The 23,231-nt window shown below is 41.0% G+C and overlaps 1 protein-coding gene across 4 annotated transcripts in view; it reads left to right on the top strand.

Annotated features, from left to right (window-relative positions):
• LOC149456718 (uncharacterized) overlaps nt 1-23,231 on the top strand; it is a 147,384-nt gene that overhangs the window by 16,120 nt on the left and 108,033 nt on the right. For all 4 annotated transcript variants that reach the window (XM_089684608.1, XM_089684607.1, XM_089684609.1 and 1 more), the window contains exons 3-9: nt 3,556-3,699; nt 9,701-9,847; nt 13,668-13,790; nt 16,647-16,811; nt 16,950-17,132; nt 17,948-18,070; nt 22,500-22,613. In XM_089684608.1, the coding sequence (XP_089540734.1) occupies nt 3,556-3,699; nt 9,701-9,847; nt 13,668-13,790; nt 16,647-16,811; nt 16,950-17,132; nt 17,948-18,070; nt 22,500-22,613 (999 nt within the window). The remainder of the gene's footprint in view (nt 1-3,555; nt 3,700-9,700; nt 9,848-13,667; nt 13,791-16,646; nt 16,812-16,949; nt 17,133-17,947; nt 18,071-22,499; nt 22,614-23,231) is intronic.

Raw genomic sequence — 23,231 nt, 5'->3', positions numbered from 1 at the left:
TCTGTTAATTAAATCATGACTCAATGCAGAGTTAACATATCAAGGAATGTTTTTTTTAAAGGGCAGAGGGAGGGAACTGTGCTTAAAATTTTTTTTAAAAAAAATAAAAGTCAAATGACTAGTTGCTTATAGGCCCCCAAAATTTGTACTTTTTTTCCAATTGCTGACTTACCATGCCTGGTTGTCTGTGTGGTCATGGCCAACTTAGTGGAGGCAAGATTTTGCTTCCTGCCCTACTGATGACAGCTGGGGTAATATTTAAAAAAGCAGCAAGAGAGGCGCAGAAAGCACAGATCCACAGAATGAATGAAGCAAGGGAGATCCTTGCACTGCAGGTCCTCAGACACGGCTTTCCCTCTGGCAAAGAAAACTGTGAACAGCACAGTGGTTGTTTTCCCAAATCTTACTCCAAATCCAGTGAGGCCAGCTGTCGGAGGCAGTTGTGCATTAGATAGTTTCAGAATGCAGATAAACAGCTATTAGGTTACTGTACACGAGTGCCAAGAACAGTCACATTAGAAGTGCTCTGCTATTTTTCAGCAGGAATTTAAATGCAATAGATTAATTTTTCAGGGTATTGCTTAGACACAACTCAAGATTAGTAAGATGTCAAATCTTTACTACTTGAATTTAGGTCCTTTTCATTACTACTAACCAGGGGCAGACTGACAACTCATGGGGCCCCGGGCAATAGGGGATCATGGGGCCCCTGTGTCCTTGCCCAAACTGAAAAAAGCCTATGAAAAAGGTACCAGGGACATCTCATGGGGCCCCTTACTGACCGGGGCCCTCGGGCAGTGCCCGAGTTTCCAAATGGTCAGTCCGCCCCTGCTGCTAACCCATCTGATGGGTGACTGTATGGTAATATTGGCTACTGAATTGCTTGATTGAACAGTCAATGAACAGCAGCACACTGGTCATACCTGTCTTCTTTCCTTTGTGCCATGCAATGGATTGATTCAGAGTATTGTCCCTTCTTTTTCTAATCTGAAAACTGCTTTGCAGAAGATTGTAGGAAACAAAGACAAATTCTGGTACAACAGCTCAACCATAAATAATTTTCTAAAGGAATACACAACTGGATTAATTTGTGGATTTAAAGGAGAAGTACAGCCAAAGCTCTTTTGGCTGTACTTCTGCTGCAGATCACAGGAATGCAGTTCTTTCTGCATTCCTGTGACCCGTCCTCAGCTGACAGTGGGCTGAAGTCACTCAAAGGGTCCAGGATGGGGTATGATCCTGGAGCGTGGGGGGGGGCAGAGCAGACAGTGGTGACTGACAGCAGCTGTGAGAACTCGGTGGTCAGCGCGTCGGTCGTGTGATCACGGAGCTCTCGCACTTAGAGCCGACGAGGGACAGATGCAGCATCGGACCGATGCTGCAACCACCTAGGTAAGTATAATTTGGAGAGAGAATAAAGCAAACTTTTCTTTTAAGTATTTGCTTGAAGTTTAGGTTTATGTAACCACTCGTCTACTGATCAGTTTACAGAGATAATGTTCCCATTGCATGCCTGATATCACCTTTTAGTATGCATTTCGGGTTATTACTCCACTATATTAAAGATGATTTCATGCTTTCTTCTAGTTTATTCTAATGTTATGCATGCCATATATACCAGTATTGATCACAGGCTTTGTCCAGTTTTGCTGCCCAAGAAAAAATGCTTTATTCAAATTAGTTGAATTAAATGTATTTCCAAAGTTGCTCTGGCTTATTTATTAAACGGTTAAAGTTCAGTACTCTATAGCTCTTAACTACCCATAAGAATTCACTTTGTAAACACTGAGTCTAGATGGATTTTGATTGGTTGCAACTGTGACTGCACTTTTCCTTGAAAAAGCCTGATTTGAATGAAGTTCTGACAAAACTTGTTTTTCTTGTTTTGTCCATGTGGTGTAGTTAAAGTAGAACTCCAGGCAAAATACAAAAGATCCCCAAATAAACTTTAAGCTTTTCTCATTATACACGTAAGTATGCGATTTCTAATCTAGCCTCCGTTTCTACGTTTGTACTTTTTGATCCTGCCAGCACTGCTTGTGCTTCAATGTGACTTCATTTCCTGCACTGGGCTCACAACGCCACATTAGCATTTTTTGAATTTGCTGCGTTTTCAGCCCTCCAACCTCTTTCACCTTATTCAGCTATGTGGCAAATGTGATGTCATCATGTCACCATGCCCATCTTCAAAGGTGTTGTTGGCCAGCCCTCCAAGCCCCCTCTCTCCATTCAGCTGTGTAATGACATCATCACATCACCGCATCCGTCTTCACAACATTATTGATCAACCCTCCAACCTCTTCTCTCCATTCAGCTATGTGGTGATGTCATCCCATCATTGCGTCCATCTTTCCAAAGGTGTTGTCAGTCTGTCCTTCAAATCTTTTCTCCTTATTATGCTTTGTGGTGATATTATCCCATCTCTGCGTCCATCAGGTGTTGTCTGTCAGCAGACCGTTTACTTTCTGTTCCGCTGCTTCTCCTGTCCTCAGTGTCATAACACCCACATATTGCCTAGACAGGAGGAAGAGAGAGAAGGGTATCTACAGTCAAATCCATAAATATTGGGACATCGACTCAATTCTAACATTTTTGGCTCTATATACCACCACAATGAATTTGAAATGATTCCTGTTTTTGAGGCTCACCAATGGTTTACATCTTGTGGTGAACCCTCTGTATTCACTCTGGTGAAGTCTTCTCTTGATTGTTGACTTTGACACACATACACCTACCTCCTGGAGAGTGTTCTCGATCTGGCCAAATGTTGTGAAGGGTGTTTTCTTCACCAGGGAAAGAATTCTTCGGTCATCCACCACGGTTGTTTTCCGTGGTCTTCCGGGTCTTTTGATGTTGCTGAGCTCACCGGTGCGTTCCTTCTTTTTAAGAATGTTCCAAACAGTTGTTTTGGCCACGCCTAATGTTTTTGCTATCTCTCTGATGGGTTTGTTTTGTTTTTTCAGCCTAATGATTGCTTGCTTCACTGATAATGACAGCTCTTTGGATGTCATCTTGAGAGTTGACAGCAACAGATTCCAAATGCAAATAGCACACTTGAAATGAACTCTGGACCTTTTATCTGCTCATTGTAATTGGGATAATGAGGGAATAACACACACACCTGGCCATGGAACAGCTGAGAAGCCAATTGTCCCATTACTTTTGGTCCCTTAACAAGTGAGAGGCACATATGCAAACTGTTGTAATTCCTACACCGTTCACCTGATTTGGATGTAAATACCCTCAAATTAAAGCTGACAGTCTGCAGTTAAAGCACATCTTGTTCGTTTCATTTCAAATCCATTGTGGTGGTGTATAGAGCCAAAAATGTTAGAATTGTGTCGATGTCCCAATATTTATGGACCTAACTGTACAGTCATGTAAACTGGATTAACAAAAATTAAAGGTTTTACAAGTGTTGGATATATATAAAGGGTCCAGTAATAATGAAGATCTTGGTCATTTTATTCTTTTAGTAGACTTTGTGGATGCTTGCCTTCTGCTTTTACTGCAGGAGAAATATGTAACTAATCTCTGCTTACCTTCTGTTTGTAGGGCTCTGACAATCCCAGTGCTGGCAACATGTCAGTGGCAGATCTAACGGAGCAGCTGGCACAGACTCAGCAGCTGGTGGTACAGCTGAAAGATCTGATCAGAGAGAAAGACAATGACCTGCGCAAGAAGGATCAGCAGCTCAAGGTCTGTTCTTACAGTAGTAATAACTGTGGAAGGAAAGGGTTTGTAAGCAGAATATTTTGCTTATGTGCAGCTTGTTTATGTGACATTTTTGCAGCAGTGTGTGTAATGAGTACATATGACTGTGCAGCCAGTATAATCTCAGACAGCTTGCAGGCTGAATATATATTGACAAAATAATCTGTATACTAGAGGACGATCGTTTAGGATACTTGTTTGAAATGCCTGGAAGAAAATTATGATGTGACAAAGCTTGTGTCTTAGTGCTCATGTACACGGGGCGTTTGGAAAACTCTTCTGAACGATGGAAACTGACTGCTGGAAAACATAGTTAAAAAACATCAGTTTATCCGTGTTTGCATACCGCGTTTTAGAAGCGTTTCTAAAAGATAGCCTCAGGAGACCTTCCCAAATGCCCAGAATGCACTGCAAAATAGTAAAAAAAGAACTATTTGAGACATTTTGAGAGGAATAGAGAGAGCAGAAGCAGAGAGAGCAGTATGTGTTGAGATGACCTGTCTTTTCTGGTTGTATTCACTATGGATCCCATCATGAGCATAATGCAGCACATTCTACCATTTTTTTTCCTTCACTCGAAACCTGGAGCTGACTGCGCTGGTGTACCGGGTTCATTTGAATACATGGAAAACGCTTTGCATGCATTTCTGATGATGAAAAAAGGCTCTGGACAGCATCTGGATATGGAACAGTTAAAAAACGCTTCTAAATGCGGTTAAGAGCGTTTACAAGCGCTTACCTGCATTTACAAGCGTTTGGCATTTGAAACGCTCATAAAAACTACTGTAAACTCAACTGCCTGTAAACGACTGTGTGTACACGTACACATAGGAAAACAGGGAGAGTTCAGGGGCTGCTGAAAAAAACGCCGAACAGCTCCTGAATGTCAGTTTAGGATCTGCAGTGTACATGAGCCCTTATACTCAGCCACTTCCGATTCAGCAGCGAATGATCTTTGTCCTAAATCTTAGCTCGCTGATCTGCTAACTTCTTCATTTTAATCTGTAGTTTAAATGCACAGTCTGCCTTTTGCAAAAATTTATTAAATGCACCCACAATCATAAAATAAAAATGTACATTTATTACATTTTTGCATGAAAGCCTGCACAGCATTGCAACAGTGATCTATGCAGCGCACAAACTCTTCCCCAGCCCCAGGTTCATATGGAGGTGTACAGACCTTCTGTTATGGGGCTGGAGGAAGTAAACATCACTGCCCTTGAGCTCCATTGAGATCTATGACTCCCTCTGCCTTAGTGGCAGATGGGACTTGTAGTCATTGCACAGATCCCTGTGAATGAATGACACGGCTGCGGACAGAGTCATAGGACACCTCTGAGGAAAAGCATTCCATGATTCATGTAAGTGGGTGTGTGCTGGGGGCTGGGGATTATGAACAAGTTTCACCCTAAATATGGGTGTAACATGAAACATAGCAAGACCTCATGCACACTGGCTTATTGTAAACTCTATTTCTCCTGACCGGAGAAAATCAGCCTTAAAGCTCACCTAAGCTGCATTTTTTCAAAACAGTTTAGGTGAGTTTAGCAGCATTTGGTATTATTTCATTGGCCAGAATTTTAATTTATTCTGGCCATAAAATTGAAGTTCTAAAAACGCTCAGCACTTGGGTGCATTTAAGCGCGTTCAGCTGCATTTGGTGTTTTTATGCCCAAAAGCTCCTCACCTGAACTCAGTTTTTCTATGTTCAGAAGAAGGCGCTTTGATTGCCTTTAAACTCTGCTGCTCGTAAATTCCTCTAAAAGCCTATGAGTGTATAGACACATAGGCTTTCAGAGTGGTGTGTTCAAGGGCTTAGGCAAAAATATGGCAAAAGCTCCAAAAAAACCCATCAGTTTAGGAGCAGCAGCGTGCACCTAACAAAGGTAGACTATGACTTTAAAGTAGATGTAAACCCTAACTGGACGACCAGTTTTTCTAAACTGGTGTGTTCAATAAACCGTTTCCATGTTTTTCCCTGTAAATGTCAGTTTGTGTTATATTATTTTGTATCTCTGTGCTCCTGATCTTCTCCAAGCTGTTTATGATTCACATTGCTCCTGTGTTGTCTTCTCATCATTGCTCATGTTCACTTTACTGATTATTATTATTATTATACAGGATTTATATAGCGCCAACAGTTTGCTCAGCACTTTAAAATATAATGGGAGACAATACAGCAACAATACAGTGCAATACAAGAGGGATAGGAGGGCCCTGCTCCTCGGAGCTTACAATCTAAGACAAACATTGGACTGTGCCTGCTCAATGTGTGTTATCGTGGTTACTTGAAGGCTCTATGGGGAGTGCTATAACTTAAATCAAGGAATGCGCTAAAACCACAAACTATTCCTAATTTAGTGTAGAAACATTAGTGCAAAAGATATATATATCTATTATCAATTAATATCAAAAAATATCAAAATTATGTGCAAAACATAAGTAATTTAAATAATTAAATTTGTGAATATAAAAAAAACAAAAATGTCCAATTCTGAATTTCTTCAAATGTCCAAATAAATCCTTTCCAAATTCAGGTGCTCTCAAAGAAATTGTGCCAAAATCCACCACCAAAAGTAAAGTTGGGTAACTCACCAGAGCTCCATGCTGATCAATCTCTAGATCAGCAAAAAACGCTTTTTGCTCTGGGAGCAGATGCAATGAATCAACTTCTCAGGTGTGATGATCAATAGCTACACATTCATCCATAAGGTAGGTATCCACCACTCAATATAATGGTTCCAGGAGCATTATATCACTCTCTCTTTTTATATCTCTCCACCGAGGTCATGTTTGGGAATGAAAGAGAAAAATCATGGTGCAGCCAGTTTTTTTATAAAAGTATCCAACAATTTAATAAAGATTTACACTCACAAAAAGGGTGTCTTCACCGACACCAGTATAACAGCATAAAACAGCAAATGGTATAACAGTCTCCTGTTCCCCGTACACTCACTACAGCGCTCGTGACTTAATTTTCTCCACAAACGTCAGCATCCAGTAAGGGGCTTACTGGATGCTGACGTTTGTGGAGAAAATTAAGTCACGAGCGCTGTAGTGAGTGTACGGGGAACAGGAGACTGTTATACCATTTGCTGTTTTATGCTGTTATACTGGTGTCGGTGAAGACACCCTTTTTGTGAGTGTAAATCTTTATTAAATTGTTGGATGCTTTTATAAAAAAACTGGCTGCACCATGATTTTTCTCTTTCATTCCCAAACATGACCTCGGTGGAGAGATATAAAAAGAGAGAGTGATATAATGCTCCTGGAACCATTATATTGAGTGGTGGATACCTACCTTATGGATGAATGTGTAGCTATTGATCATCACACATGAGAAGTTGATTCATTGCATCTGCTCCCAGAGCAAAAAGCGTTTTTTGCTGATCTAGAGATTGATCAGCATGGAGCTCTGGTGAGTTACCCAACTTTACTTTTGGTGGTGGATTTTGGCACAATTTCTTTGAGAGCACCTGAATTTGGAAAGGATTTATTTGGACATTTGAAGAAATTCAGAATTGGACATTTTTGTTTTTTTTATATTCACAAATTTAATTATTTAAATTACTTATGTTTTGCACATAATTTTGATATTTTTTGATATTAATTGATAATAGATATATATATCTTTTGCACTAATGTTTCTACACTAAATTAGGAATAGTTTGTGGTTTTAGCGCATTCCTTGATTTAAGTTATAGCACTAAGAAATTTATTTGGTTTCTTTGAGGTGGAATTGCTGCTTTAAAGTATTAAGGGTGTGGCGCTTTTATTACACTTGTGATAGTCTATGGGGAGTGCACATGAAAGGGTGACAACACTAGAGCACAATTAGGAAAGCGTGTCGCCCCCCATAAATAGAAGTAAATGAACAATGACCTTCATGGTAAGATCTCAAGGTGTTAATTTAAAGGGTTAGTTCACCTTTACCAAAATAAACTGCCTGTGCAGGTAGGAGGTATCTGTAGATAAAAACAAACTGCAGCTTTGACCAAAGTTGAAGAATTCCCTTCCTATAGGTGTAGGCAATGTACGTATCTTTTATGAAGCCTGACCTGAAAACTCCCAGGACATGGCTAAGGAAGGACCAGCTATTAGTGCTCACCTTCACCAGGAGCGAGCTCTTAAACTGTGATCTCAGAGATACTGCATCAGGGGAAAGCATGTGAGGAAGTTTGAATCAGAGAAAAAGCTCCCTCCTGTGATGGGGTTGGTGAGCAGTAATGACTAGGCCTGGCTTAGCAACATCCTGGGAGTATTCCAGTCAGGCGTCAGGAGGTATGTAAAGGCCTACACCTATAACAAGGACATTATTCAATTTTTGTCAAAGCTACCCAGCTTGTTTCCATTTACAGATATCTTATATCTGCATACGCAGTTTTCAGGAAAAGTGAACTATGCCTGTAATGAATGCTGATGTTGAGTGGAGATTCTTACTCTCCATCAGAGGCATGGGAGACAGGGTAACAATGCTGGCGCATAACTGGGGGACAGTTATCACCCCATAAAAGGTGGCACCTGACTGTGGCAAAATCACCAGTTATTAGTTCAATAAAAGTTGTAGATTAAAAAAAAGGATATTACCAACTACTCTTCAGGTGCTAGTAACATTATTCATCTGGACAATGTGAATGAGGAGTCCCCTCTGTGGACGTCATCTTCCTCATGTATTTAATCCATTCTATCTATCTATTTTTCTATCTATCTATCCAGTCGTAACCGACCCTTGGCGATTGCATGGACCGTCACTCACAAGCGACTTTTTTCCATGAATTCTCTTAGCAATTATTTTTACAGGGTAGGTTGTCAGGTCTTTCCCCAACCCCTAATATGCAGGAGATCCCGCATGGCCAGGGATGAAACTAGGATAATTTAGACAAGAGCCAATTAACCTACCAACATGTCTTTGGAGTGTGGGAGGAAACCGGAATACCCGGAGGAAACCCACGCAAGCACAGGGAGAACATGCAAACTCCATGCAGGAGGCGCCATGGTCGGGAATCGATCCCCTGACCCATTTACTGCACAGCAGACGCGCTAACCACTAAGCCACTGAGCCGCCCATTTAACCCATTAAGGTAGACATAATCATAAACCACTAAGGTTAAAGGATAAGTTCAACTTTAGGAGCATGTTACATGTTACACCCAACATGTAACATGCTTCTATGCACCCACCTTCCGCCACCAGCTCTCCTCTCTCTTTGGCAGCAGGCTGGGATCTTCTCCCCGCACCCGCTGTCACAATTTGAAAGCAACACGGCCATGTGGGGCTCTGCTCACGCAACTTCCTTGACTACAAGCACCGTCAGCCACTGCTGCTAATGGCTTGTAGTCCTTGGTTTACTGTGAGGATGCTGGTGAGCCTTTAAGTGCAGCCTCTTGGGTGAACCACATCTGAAGAGGTCCCAGCTGTTCATGTTTTTAGAGAAGTTTACTAGTGTTTGCATTTGCTTTGGAGTGTTCTGATCTATTCCTTTTGGCTTTATGTAGTCCCTGGAGAGTAGAAATAGCCCCTGCTGTCATTCAGAACCAAATCTTCCATGAGGGTGACCCGATTTAGTGTTTGGGAACAGCATACTGTATAAAACAAATATTTACCAAAATTTTGATTTCTTTTAGGTCAAGATAGGGTGAATTTTTTTTTTTTTTTTTTGTAGTATACAAAATGAATTTATGTAACAAGCTTTAGTTTTTATACAATAAAAATCAACTAGGTATCAAGTTCAGTTTTAAGGAGAATTATTGAAGAAAGCCTGCATTGTGTCTGCTTTCCAATGGATTTAAAGTTCTGGGGTATCTGCTGTTATGTGCTCCAGTACATGTAAGTACACAAGAAATAAAAATATATTGGAACGCAGACACAATGCTAGGCTGGTAATGATATCAAGCTTTGAACTTGTGTTGCTTGTTAGCTGTGTTTTGTTCAAACTGCATACCACAGTGACAGGTTCACTTCACGGTCATGTGATAATGCTATGCAGGAGGAAAAAGAATCTTCAGAATCCAAGGTCTCGAAAGCCAAACTCCAGAGCAAAGCCAAGATTGCATCATTAACTTCTCAACTAGAAGAGCTGAAGAAGCAGCTGGCTTCACCCGGGGCCCAAGGAAAGAAATCTGAGAACAAAAAGGTAAGTGTTTACCTAGAGCTTTCCAAGTTCTGCTAAGGTATTTAACTGCTTCTCTGACCAGGAATTGCAGGGAGCAGGATGGGACCTGTGTGAAATGGTAAAGTGGTTGTAAACCCTTAAAGTGGTTCTGAAGGTAAAAAGCCACCTGTGTGCAGCATCCCCTCCCCAGCCCTCCATAATAATCACCTAAGTCCCCTCTCGATGTGCACTGGAGTCTAGGCTATCCTGGGACTCCCTCTTCTCATTGACTGGGATAGAAGCAGGAGCGGGATGACAGTCCCCTCTCGATCCAGCGATGTGCACTGGAGTCTAGGCTATCCTGGGACTCCCTCTTCTCATTGGCTGGGATAGAAGCAGGAGCGGGATGACAGTCAGCTGATGAGAAGAGAGAGAGGGCGGAGTTGAGCTGCAGCTGTGTGTGTGTGAATGAACACATGGAGCAGCAAGTGTCCCCATAGCAAGCTGCTTGCTGTGGGGCACCCAACAGGAGGGAGGGCACAGGAGAGCCTACAGGGGGTCTGAGAAGAGGAGGATCCAGGCTGCTCTGTTCAAAACCACAGCAGGTAAGTATAGACATGGTTTGTTATTTTTTTTTCTTAAAAAACCTTTAGAATCACTTTTAAATATACCCAGTGAGGTGACTAGCCTCAGGTGATACACAGAGATGAAAAAAATCCTCCTACATAAGTTGTATCTGTCTATGCTCAGTCTTCTCTATGTCTGTTCAAAGTGATGAATTTATAAAGCCTGTCTGAGAGTTCAGAAAGCAGGGGGTGGAGAGCTGAAATTATGTATTGCAGAGCTCAATGAGGAGAGCTCTGAGAGCAGATTGGAGGGAAGAGGCACCCCCCCCCCCCCCCTTCAAATAGCTCACGGGAACATTTTCTTTTGAAGCCAGGAAGACTTGTCAGAAGTAATTCATACTGATAGCAGAGAAACAAAGTTAACAAATTCCTGGCGACGGCATCTTCAGTGCGGGCACCCGGCTGTGACAGTTTGCGGCTTCACATCCGGTTGCCCACTGCGCATGCGCGAATAGTGCTGAGCTTTGTGAATGGCTCTGTAGTCTTCTGGGTCCTAAATAAACAAGAATTACGGTATTCCTCCTATATAAAAATACCCTAGATGCACAAAAACACTTTAACCCCAAAAAGTGTATACATCAAGTTATATAAAGTGCTAATAAACAACAGATAAATAAACCATAAACTATAAAAATAAAAATAATAATAAAAAAATAAATAAAAATAAAAAATGTCCAAAAACTTAAAAGTCCTCCTAATAGCAATCAGCAGAGTGGTATTCCAGCACAGTGATGGTCCCCATTATTCGTGGAGATCGAACCTCAAAAAAAGAGAGAACTCACATAGTGTAATACCTTAGATGCATAGAATGAAGCAAGCATCACTGCAAACGCATGTGAATCACACTGAACCACACGCATGTGAACCACACTAAACCACACATGGTGAAACAGAGTGAGTATAAGTGTGAAAACATGAATAACACTTGCATGCAGTGTCAAACCGTGAGAGTGTCCACATCTAATGGCTAATGTACCATTACCAGAAATGCAGCAAAAACCAGCATATAGATCCCATTCAGAAGATCACTTTTATAGATTCAACCATTGGAACATCGATTCCTCCTCTAAATATCCATCCACTTATTGCCACCAGCCAGGCTGCAGTAGTGAGATCCCTCAAGATATATTCCACAATGTCCCTCTCAAACGCTTAATCCAGGATAATACCGCCAGAACTCAACCATACAGCTTTCTTCATAAAAGCAAACTTTAATAAAGATAGTTCATATAGAACATACATACATAAAATCAGCACAGCCAAACCCTCTGTAGATCTTCAGGAACGCTCTCCCTGTAATTGTGTGAGCGGATTCCAAGATTAAAGATGGCCACCGGATGACTTCTGGTTGTGCTGTGCATCGTGACGTCACTTCCCTTTGACGCGTTTCGTCACCTGACTTAATCATAAAGTCTTCTGGGTCCTGGCACGTGTCCCAGAAGACTACGGGGAGGGACAGCTTCCACTTCTGATCTGATAGGCGACCACAGCAGAATTGTAAGCGGGTACCTGTCAAATTTGGGTACCCGCTCCCCAAAGTTGCCAGTCCTTAATGGGAAGCAGGGGACAAAGCATTAAAGTGAAACTTCCCCTTTTGGGTGGAACTCTGCTTTAATGTCTGAGATTTACAACCAACAACCACATTAAGTGGATTAAAGGGCTACATAAACCAGCTGATCCAATGGTACCTCTAGCATTGCTTTTTCAGCATCTTATTTCAATATATTTTTAAAATGTGCTGTGTAAATGATTTTTTTCTTCATACTTATCTCCGGGCACAGGACAGCTAACCCCGTTTCTGTCCCCTTCTCCCTGAGCGTTGGGTGTGGACTTTCAGGGAATGATGTCATAGGAAAAAATGACTTACTGCTGCAGCACTGGTGCATTAGACTTACTACCAGCTGCCAAAATCCAAAGGGGAGAAGCTGTAGGGGCTGGTCTTCACTTGGCACTGTCAGTGCTTCTGTGCATTTGCATTGGAAGAAGCACTAACGTATTCATAAACAACTGCAGCACGGTGCAGGGCCAACAACACAGAGACGATTTCAGTGGGAGCCAAAATTAAAAAGAAAAAGTGTGTATGTATATGTATGTGTGTGTGTGTGTGTGTGTGTGTGTGTGTGTATATATATATATATATATATATATATATATATATCTCCATTTATTTATTTTTAAGAGTTTTTGAATAAAAACAAGACATAAACCTAAAACTTCCTTTGCAGAATATGTACAATAATAAAAGAAATGGAGTGATACAAGGTAGACAATTCAGATCATAATGTATTTTGTCACTTTGTAGTGTACAATAGGTAATGATTGGTACCAAGAGAGAAAATGAGAAGAGCTTCAGACAATGAACCAATAAACTGTAGAACTAAGAGTGAACATGATCTGTGTCATTCATCATCAATCAGTCTGAGGAAGCATTAAATGGTACCAGGAGGAGGATTAGAAGCTTGCTCTGTAGGCTCAGGAAAATTGGAAAACCAATTTACGTTGAGGATGTGATTGGTAAAGAATGTGCCTCTATATAATTATAATCAATACAGCCAAGCTACCACTCTGTGTAATGAAAGGAAACCTATAAAGAACAAGAACATGAACCTGAAAGTGTCCTGGTAGGAGGCGAGCCCACTGGTCAACAGTATTGATGCCTTCAGCACATCCCTGTGGTCTAGCAATCTGAAAAACAAGGGTATAAATGCACTGAGCCTCCAACTGACTTACCTGTCTAAGGCTCTTGCTAGTGGAGATAAGATGGCATCTGGGCTAGATAGCATAGCATCTGCTCCTGAAGTATAATACATCCAGTTATCCCATATCTTGCTAAAGCGTTGATGTTTATCCCCACAGATGGCTATCTAGTCCTCCGTATCCATTATATCAGCTACTTTCTTAATCCATTCCAAGCTCCTACTAGGGAATTGCATCCTTTTCCAATAAATTGTTATAAGGTGTTTTTAGATGTGTTAAGTAGATGTGGTAGGGAGCCAGGAGTTTTAATGTTTTTCAGAAAGCATTATCTTCTCTCCTCTGGAAATATTACACACAATCGGAACCTGTCAGGATCAACAAATAATTGCAGAGGAGGATATGAAAGAGGCAAAATATGCCCATTATATCAGTTTTTTTTGAGTGTTGACTATGAATTTTTTATTTTCACCAAGGAAACATTTTAAATTAAAGATCCCTTCTTATATTTTATAGGCGTCTAACAATTTGTTTTGTCCCAGGGTCCTGGAGAAGGAGAACAGGAGAATGCCTCTGCAAATCGAGGGAAGATTCTAGTGTTGCGAAAACGAGTGGAAGAACTAGAATCTCAATTGGCCGCAAAAAATGAAGAACTCAAAAAAAAGGTTTCTGTGCCAATTCTTGGTATAAAATGCCAGTGTTATTTTTTTTTATTGAAAAGTTTAGCATGGTATACATCATACAAAACATTGGAATTGAGCTGCTCGTCGCCAACCACGGCTAGCAACGTAAAAACATAAAAGAGAAAATAAATGATAAAAAAGAGTAACCATGCTTGCAGATGTCCAATAAGTACCCATAGTAGGGTGGGCATACAAAATACAATATAAGAGCACCTCGCCATGTTCCACCGTACAGAGTTACATCAAGGGAGCTATTCACACTCTAGTACACAGCACAGAGGTAAACTTTAGGCTAGTAACGTAACAATCAATTCCAATACACAGCAAGTATCATTGCAAAGAGACCCCAATAGGAGAAAAACTTGTTGGAATACAGTTAGGTCCATATATATTTGGACACAGGCACAATTGTAGTTTTTTCAGGTATTTACCAAAACATATTCAAGCTATAGTTATATAATGGATATGGGGTGAAAGTGCAAACTCTCAGGTTTAATTTGAGGGTATGTACATCCAAACTGGAGGAATGGTTTAGGAATTACAGCTCTTAAGAGTATCCATCCCCCCTTTTCAAGGGACCAAAAGTAATTGGACAATTGAATATAATCATAAATAGAATGTTAATTTTTAATATTTTGTTGAGAATCCTTTACTGGCAATGACTGCCTGAAGTCTGGAACTCATGGACGTTACCAAAGACTGGGTTTCCTCCTTTCTGATGCTTTGCCAGGCTCTAACTGCAGCTGTCTTTAGTTGTTCTTTGTTTGTGGGTCTTTCTGCCTTTAGTTTTGCCTTCAGCAAGTGAAATGCATGCTCAATTGGGTTGAAATCAGGTGATTGACTCGGCCATTGTAGAATATTCCACTTTTCCTTCAAAAGCTCCTGGGTTGCTTTAGCAGTGTGTTTTGGATCATTGTCCATCTGTACTGTGAAGCGCTGTCCAATCAACTTTGCTGTATTTGGCTGAATCTGGGCTGACAGTATATCTCTAAACACTGCAGAATTCATCCGACTAATTCTGTCTTCTGCCACATCATCATAAAACACCTATGACCCAGTGCCACTGGAAGCCATGTATGCCCATGCCATCACACTGCCTCCTCCATGTTTTACACTTGACGTTGTGCGCTTTGGATCATGAGCTGTTCCAAGCCTTCTCCACGCTTTTTTCTTCCCATCATTCTGGTACAGATTAATCTTAGTTTCATCCGTCCAAAGAATGCTTTTCCAGAACTGGTCTGGCTTTTTTAGATGTGTTGTGGCAAAGTCTAATCTGGCTTTTCTCTTCTTCAGGCTTATGAATGGTTTGCACCTTGTGGTGAACCCTCTGTATTTGCTCTCGTGAAGTCTTCTCTTGATTGTAGACTTTGACAGTGATATGCCCACCTCCTGGAGAGTGTCCTTCACTTGTCTGGATGTTGTGAATGGGTTTTTCTTTACCATAGAGAGGATCCTGCAATCATCCACCACTGTTGTCTTCCGTGGACATCCATGCCTTTTTATGTTGCTGAGCTCACCAGTGCATTCTTCTTTCCTCAGAATGTACCAAATTATTGATTTGGCCATGCCTAATATTGCTGCTTACTCTGATGGATTTGTTTCATTTTTGAAGCCTTACAGTGGCCTGTTTCACTTGCATGGACAACTCCTTTTTACGCATGATGTAGGTTCACAGCAATAGATTCCAAATGCAAATACCACACCTTAGAATCAACTCCAGACCTTTTACCTGCTGCATTGATGAAGAAATAACAAAGGAGTAGCCCACTCCTGGCCAGGAAACAGCTTTTCATTCAATTGTCCAATTACTTTTGGTCCCTTGAAAAAGGGGGGTGGCTACTTATAAGAGCTGTTATTCCTAAACCCTTCTTCCAATTTGGATGTACATACCCTCAAGTTAAACCTGAGAGTGTGCACTTTCAGCCCATATCCATTATATAACTATAGCTTGAAAATGTGTTGGTAAATACCTGAAAAAAACTAAACTTGTGCCTGTGTCCAAATATATATGGACCAGGGGCGGACTGACCATTTGGAAACTCGGGCACTGCCCGAGGGCCCGAGGTCAGTAGGGGGCCCCATGAGATGCCCCTAGTACCTTTTTCATAGGCTTTTTTGAGTTTGGGCCAGGACACAGGGGCCCGATGATCCCCTATTGCCCGGGGGCCTCATGAGTTGTCAGTCCACCCCTGATATGGACCTAACTGTATTAATCAAAAACCGTAAAAGAAGATGCTACCCATCCACCCCAAACCTTGTCAAACTTGAGGAGTGCTCCTCTTTTAAGATACGTAGCCTTGTAAAGGGGTAACGTCTTATTAACCTGGGACTTCCAAGCCCCCACGGGAGGAGCATGCGTTTTTTTCCATGAGAGAACAATCTGTTTCCTAGCATGGAGGAAGAGTAGGGCAAGTAGCGTGGGTACATTTTTAGTGGGGGCTAAATCATCCACCAGACTAGGTAGGCAATGTCTCACAGAAGGGTTGAGCGGTATAGTGGCAACATCTTGAATGAACCGGAGAACTTCTGACCAGAACCCCTGTATAGCTGGACAATCCCAATATATATGCATGAAATCAGCCCCATCTGCCAGACAACGCCAACAATAGGAGGATGCTTGATTCACTGACATTCCTTTTTGTTAGGTTGCTTGTTTGGAGTGTTTAGAAGGAATGATTTTGCTTTAAAACTTAAGGGGATCCAGTGGTGCTGCCAAGGGTTGACCAGGGTAACCAGAATGGTACCATCTATTCTGCTATTTAACAGTAGCTTAGCACACGTTTTCTCGCTATGGGGTTACTAGAAGTGGTTAATTCTGTCCTCTAAATTGCATTTCAGGGGGCAGAACTGGAAGCTCAGCGCCTGCGTGGGTCTGAAATGGATGCCATGCTTGCAACGAAGGATAAGAAATTGGCTGAAAAGGAAGCATACATTGTTGACCTGCAGATGTCTGCAGCTTCAAATCTCTCTCAAGATGCAGTCGTTACAGAAGTAAATGTTAAGGTATGAATTATTTCTAATATGGCGTTTGTATGGTATAGCAAGGCGGTTGCATCGCTCTTCAATTTAATTAAAAAAAATTCTTGCATGGTTTTTATTCTCTAACAAGCGGTCTGAATGTTCCTCTTATCTGTCATCCAGAGCCCGGCATCCTCACAAGATTCCAACCAGGACCTGAATATCCTCATCCAAAACTTGAACAAGAAGGTGGGAGAAAGTGAAGAGAAGTACAGCCTCCTTCATGAGCAGACCGAAAGCTTGAAAGCCCTTCTTAACAAAGAGAAGAGTCAGTTTCATGAGAAGGAGGCAATGTACACAGAAAATGTGAGTGATCTGTCCAGGCTCTTTACTTTTGTTCAATATACATATAGGCTTTTAACTACTTGCCCTCCAGAGAATTTACCCTCCCCTTCCTGACCAGGCCATTGTTTGTGATACGATGCTGCGTAATTTAACTGACATTTGCGCGGTCATGTAGTGCTGCACCAAAATGAGATTTATGTCCTTTTTTCCCACAAATGGAGCTTTCTTTCGGTTATATTTGATCATACTTTTATTTATTTATTTTTTGTGCTATTAGAAAAAAAAAAGACTGACAATTTTGAGGAAAAAAAACAATATTTTTTACTTTTTGCTAATAGACATGTCCAGTAAAAAAAATTTAAACAAATTTCGTCATAAATTTAGGCCAAAATGTATTCTGCGACATGTCTTTGCTAAAAAAAAAATCTCAAAAAAGTGCCTGCAGAAGATAACAGCAAACAGCGACACACAATGGCCGCATGGAGCCAAAACCTGGCAACCACCACCTCGGCTCCACCACTTTGGGAGACCCTGGACTTAAACCATCCAGTCTCCCGGATGTCATCCATAGCCAGAGGCTCCCATTATAGATATAGATAATCAATACTGGAAACTAAGAAATAAATAATAAACCAATGCTCGATAATTATATTCCCCACTTGTCCGCTTTTTGTACCAGTAAAGTCCCATCAGATTTTGTTTTTTCTTATTAAATCTGTTGTCTAACATTTATCTGCGTTGATGTTTTTTTGTTATAATATGCTGCATTAATTTACACAATTTTTCATGAATGCTACAAAAAAGCAAATATGTTTTCATATTTTATATGCTTTCAGATTCGGGTATATCAGAATATGATTCTGGAAAAGGAGAAAGAGATGAAGGAGTTATCGCAGAAACATGATCAAGAAATCTTCAAGCTTGCTGCTAAATCTGATGCCACCGCTGACCTTCACCAGGTATACTGTGTGCCAGAATTGAACATCCTGATGCCACATGGCAGAAGAAAGTTTTGTATATCTTGGAGGTCATGTTTTAAGGGCAACTGTATGCTGGTATGAAGTAAAATGCGTTCGAATCAACTAAAGAGAGAGACATTAATCTACTTGATTTAAAGCCAAACTCCTGCCAATTTTTTTTTTTTTCACTTTGGATAGGCACAAACATTTTTATAGACCTCAGCAAGGGTTTAACTCCTTGTTTTACTTAACCACTTCTCGTCCTCCCTATAGCAGTAATACTGCTACAGGACGGCACGGGTGCGCAAAATCACATATACATACAGGTGAAACTCGAAAAATTAGAATATCGTGCAAAAGTTTATTTGTTTAGTAATACAACTTAAAAGGTGAAACTAATATATGAGATAGACTCATTACATGCAAAGCAAGATAGTTCAAGCTGTGATTTGTCATAATTGTGATGATTATGGCTTACAGCTCATGAAAACCCCAAATCCACAATCTCAGAAAATGAGAATATTACATGCAATCAATAAAACAAGGATTGTACATAGAACAATATCGGACCTCTGAAAAGTATAAGCATGCATATGTACTCAGTACTTGGTTTGGGCCCCTTTTGTAGCAATTACTTCCTCAATGCAGCGTGGCATGGAAGCTATCAACTTGTGGCACTGCTGAGGTGTTATGGAAGACCAGGATGCTTCAATAGCGGCCTTCAACTCTTCTGCATTGTTCGGTCTCATGTCTCTCATCTTTCTCTTGGCAATGCCCCATAGATTTTCTATGGGGTTCAGGTCAGGCGAGTTTGCTGGTCAATCAAGCACAGTAATCCCACGGTCATTGAACCAGGTTTTGGTGCTTTTGGCAGTGTGGGCAGGGGCCAAGTCCTGCTGGAAAATGAAGTCAGCGTCCCCATAAAGCTCGTCTGCGGAAGGAAGCATGAAGTGCTCCAAAATCTCCTGGTAGACGGCTGCGTTGACCCTGGACTTAATGAAGCACAGTGGACCAACACCAGCAGATGACATGGCTCCCCAAATCAACACAGACTGTGGAAACTTCACACTGGACTTCAAGCATCTTGCAGTGTGTGCCTCTCCATTCTTCCTCCATACTCGGGGTCCTTGTGCCTCTCCATTCTTCCTCCATACTCGGGGTCCTTGGTTTCCAAATGAGATGCAAAAGTTGCTCTCATCAGAAAAGAGGACTTTGGACCACTGAGCAACAGACCAGGTCTGTTTTTCTTTAGCCCAGGTAAAACGCTTCTGACGTTGTTTGTTGTTCAGGAGCAGCTTGACAAGAGGAATACAACATTTGAAGCCCATGTCCAGGATCCGTCTGTGTGTGGTGGCTCTTGATGCACTGACTCCAGCCTCAGTCCACTCCTTGTGAAAGTCCCCAACACTTTTGAATGGCCTTTTTGCTGACAATCCTCTCCAGGCTGCGGTCATCCCTGCTGCTTGTGCACCTTTTTCTTACACACTTTTCCCTTCCACATAACTTTCTATTAATGTGCTTTGATACAGCACTTTGGGAACATCCAACTTCTTTTGCAATGACCTTTTGAGGCTTTCCCTCCTTATGGAGGGTGTCAATGATGGTTTTCTGCACAACTGTCAGGTCAGCAGTCTTTCCCATGATTGTGATTCCTACTGAACCAGACTGAGAGACTATTTAAAGGCTCAGGAACCCTTTGCAGGTGTTATGGCTTAATTAGCTGATTAGAGTGGGACACTTTGAGCCGAGAATATTGCGCCTTTTCACAATATTTTAATTTTCTGAGATTGTGGATTTGGGGTTTTCATGAGCTGTAAGCCATAATCATCACAATTAGGACAAATCACGGCTTGAACTATCTTGCTTTGCATGTAATGAGTCTATCTCATATATTAGTTTCACCTTTTCAGTTGCATTACTGAAATAAATGAACTTTTGCAGGATATTCTAATTTTTCAAGTTTCACCTGTACACATGATTTTGCAGTTCAGGGTAGGGGGCGCACACCGCCATTTGTGGCCTCGGCTTGTCAATCACCGGGTCCTGGTTGACGTTGCATCTTCAACAGGGGGGAGAATTGTTTGTAAACAATACAGTTCTCTCCCCTGTCAGCTCCCGCACACTGCTTTGTATGGCTCTGCATAGCACAGCCATGCAAAGCAGTGTGGTTACAGTGAAGCACACACACAGGACACAATGTAAAATGGCACACAGTTAACCCTTTGATCTCCCCACGTTAACCCCTTCCTGCCCAGTGTCATTAATACACTGTCAGTGCTTTTTATTAGCACTGATCACTGTATTTGGTGTCATTGGGGATGTCAGGAACACCAAGTCAGTTCTCCCCCCAGTGTCAGAATGCCAGCTGTAGTCCCGCTATAAGTCGCTGATCGCCGCCATTGCTAGTAAAAAAAAAAAAAATCCCATTATATATACCGCCATTTGTAGACGCTATAACTTTTATGTAAACCAATCAGTTTACACGTATTGGTATTTTTTTTTTTTTTAGCAAAGACATGTAGCAGAATGCATTTTATCCTAAATGTATAACAAAATTAGATTTTTAAAAAATTTTTTACTGGACATGTTTAATATCAAAATGTCAAAAATATAGTTTGTTTTTTTACTCATAATTGTCGGGTTTTTTTTTTTTTATAGCACAAAAAATAAAGATGCACAGCCGATCAAATACTACCAAAAGAAAGCTTTATTCGTGGGAAAGAAAAGATGTAAATTTTAATTTGGGTGCAGCGTTGCATGACTGCGCAATTGTCAGTTAAAGTAACGCAGCACCATAACCCAAAAAATGGCCTTGTCAGGAAGGGGGGTAAATCCTCTGGAGGGCAAGTGGTTAAAAAGAGTTGTTTTGTTTCAGTACCCACTGTACAGATTTCCCATAACTTCCTGTACTGCCAGGAAGTGAGATGCCTCAGGTGGGTCACAGCAGTAAAAATTTCCACAGCAACAAATAACAGAAAAGTGCCTAACTGATTGGTAAGAGACCAAATTGCTTTAAAGTGGTTATAAGCCTTTACTTATACCCAGTGAAGTGACTGGCCAAGTGAAATGACCGAAACAAATCCTCCTACATAAGTTGTACCTGTTTATCTGCAGTATTCTCGTCTCTACATCCATTCAAAGTGCTGAATTTATAAAGCTTGCTGAGAGTATAGAAAAAAATGGGGCGGAGAGCCGAAATTGTACACTGCAGAGCTCACAGGAACAGAGCCGAGGCTGGTTATCTGCTGGAGATCCCTCCCCTGTCACCGTGTATTTTCTTAGTGTCAGGAAAACTTGTCAGAAGTGATTCATGCTGATACTGTCATTTATCTATGCTGCTTCCTCCTCTATCAGCATGAATCACTCCTGACAAGTTTTCCTGACACTAACAGAAAAAAGGTGAGGTGAAAGATCTCCAGCACACAGCCTGTAATTGATTAGCCTCAGCTCTGTTCCTGTGTGCTGTGTGAAGGAGAGGCTGTCCTTTCCCTCCAGTCAGCTATGGGATCTCTACATTGTGTAATTTCTGTTCTCCACCTCCTCTTTTCTGGAGGCTTAGACAAGCTTTATAAATTCTGGACTTTGATAGAATGTAGAGAAGTGAATACTTCAGATAAACAGGTACAACTTATGTAGGAGGATTTGTTTCATCTGTGTGTATTTACCTGAGGCCAGTCATTCACTGAGTATAGGTTAGGGACAGAGGACTGACCATCCATGTAACCAGTGAGCAGCAGCAGTTTGACAGCAGCACCTTTTAAGGCTCCATACACAATGGGTGTTTTGATAACGCTGGTAACGTTAGCTGTGTAAAGTCACGTTAAAAATGTGAGTTTTTCAGTTTTTTTATTGTTATTGCATTAGCGTTTTATCACGTGTTTCTTTATCTTTTTTTTTTTTTCACAAAAAAAAAAAAGATTTTTTGCACATGGAGCGTTTTGTTAATGCTGGTAACGTTAGCTGTGTAAAGTCACGTTAAAAATGAGTTTTTCAGCTTTTTTTAGCGTTTTTGCATTAGCGTTTAGTGGCGTTTTTCCGCATTTGCGTTTTTTAGCGTTTCTTTTACCCAAAAAAAAATTTTTTTTTGCTAAAAAAAAAAGTCCAAAAACACCGGTTTGCAGCGTTTTTCAGCGTTAAAGTGTTTTTACAGCTAAAAAAAACTCTAGAAACCCGCTAGTCCAGGGTTTTTTTTCAGTTAAAAAATGTTGATTACAGTCTGTGTGTATGGGCACATAGGATAACATGCTGGGGGGTTTACTGGCTGTAGAAAAAATCGTCAAAAGCCAAAAACAGCCGCTGTAAAAACATCCAGTGTGCATGAGGACTTAGAATGGCTTCTCTGGCGCCTCTATATATATATATTTGATGCAGGTTTTCACAAGAGGAAAGTCACCCTTTGCATGATTTTTATATTTTCTATCATTAACAGCTGCTCAAGGCTCTGAAACAGAAGCTGCATGAGGAAGAAGAGGTGTTATCAGGGAAGAATCAGGTGATTGATGTTTTACAAAAGGAGCTGGATAATAAGGATCAACAGATCGCTGTAAGTAGCTGAATTTTGCACAGTAATGGGATGACATATGAACTTCCGTTCATAAAATGGTGTGAAGTGCAAAGGAGTGTAGTTATTTATTCTAGCCCAGTGGTGGGCAACCTTTTTTTTCAACTGAGCCAAATCTCGCCAAAACCATGATTGAAATTTATTTTGAGAGCCACATTTTTAAAACTGAAAATACATCTCCCATATAGTAATTCATCCCCCATAGTAATTCATCCCCCATATAGTAATTCACCCCCCATAGTGTAATTCATCCCCCATAGTAATTCATCCCCCATATAGTAATTCATCCCCCATCGTAATTCATCCCCCATAGTAATTCATCCCCCATATAGTAATTCATCCTCCATATAGTAATTCATCCCCCATAGTAATTCATCCCCCATATAGTAATTCATCCCCCATAGTAATTCATCCCCCATATAGTAATTCATCCCCCATAGCAATTCATCCCCCGTATAGTATTTCATCCCTCGTATAGTATTTCATCCCCCGTATAGTATTTCATCCCTCGTATAGTATTTCATCCCTCATATAGTATTTCATCCCCCATATAGTAATTCATCCCTCATATAGTATTTCATCCCTCATATAGTATTTCAT

The sequence above is a fragment of the Staurois parvus genome, unplaced genomic scaffold (assembly GCF_062004578.1).
Source record: "Staurois parvus isolate SC_StPar_1 unplaced genomic scaffold, SC_StPar_1.0 ptg000350l, whole genome shotgun sequence".
Classification (NCBI taxonomy): Eukaryota; Metazoa; Chordata; class Amphibia; order Anura; family Ranidae; genus Staurois; species Staurois parvus.
Note: the sequence above shows the minus strand (reverse complement) of the source record. Positions and strands in the feature narration are given on the sequence as shown.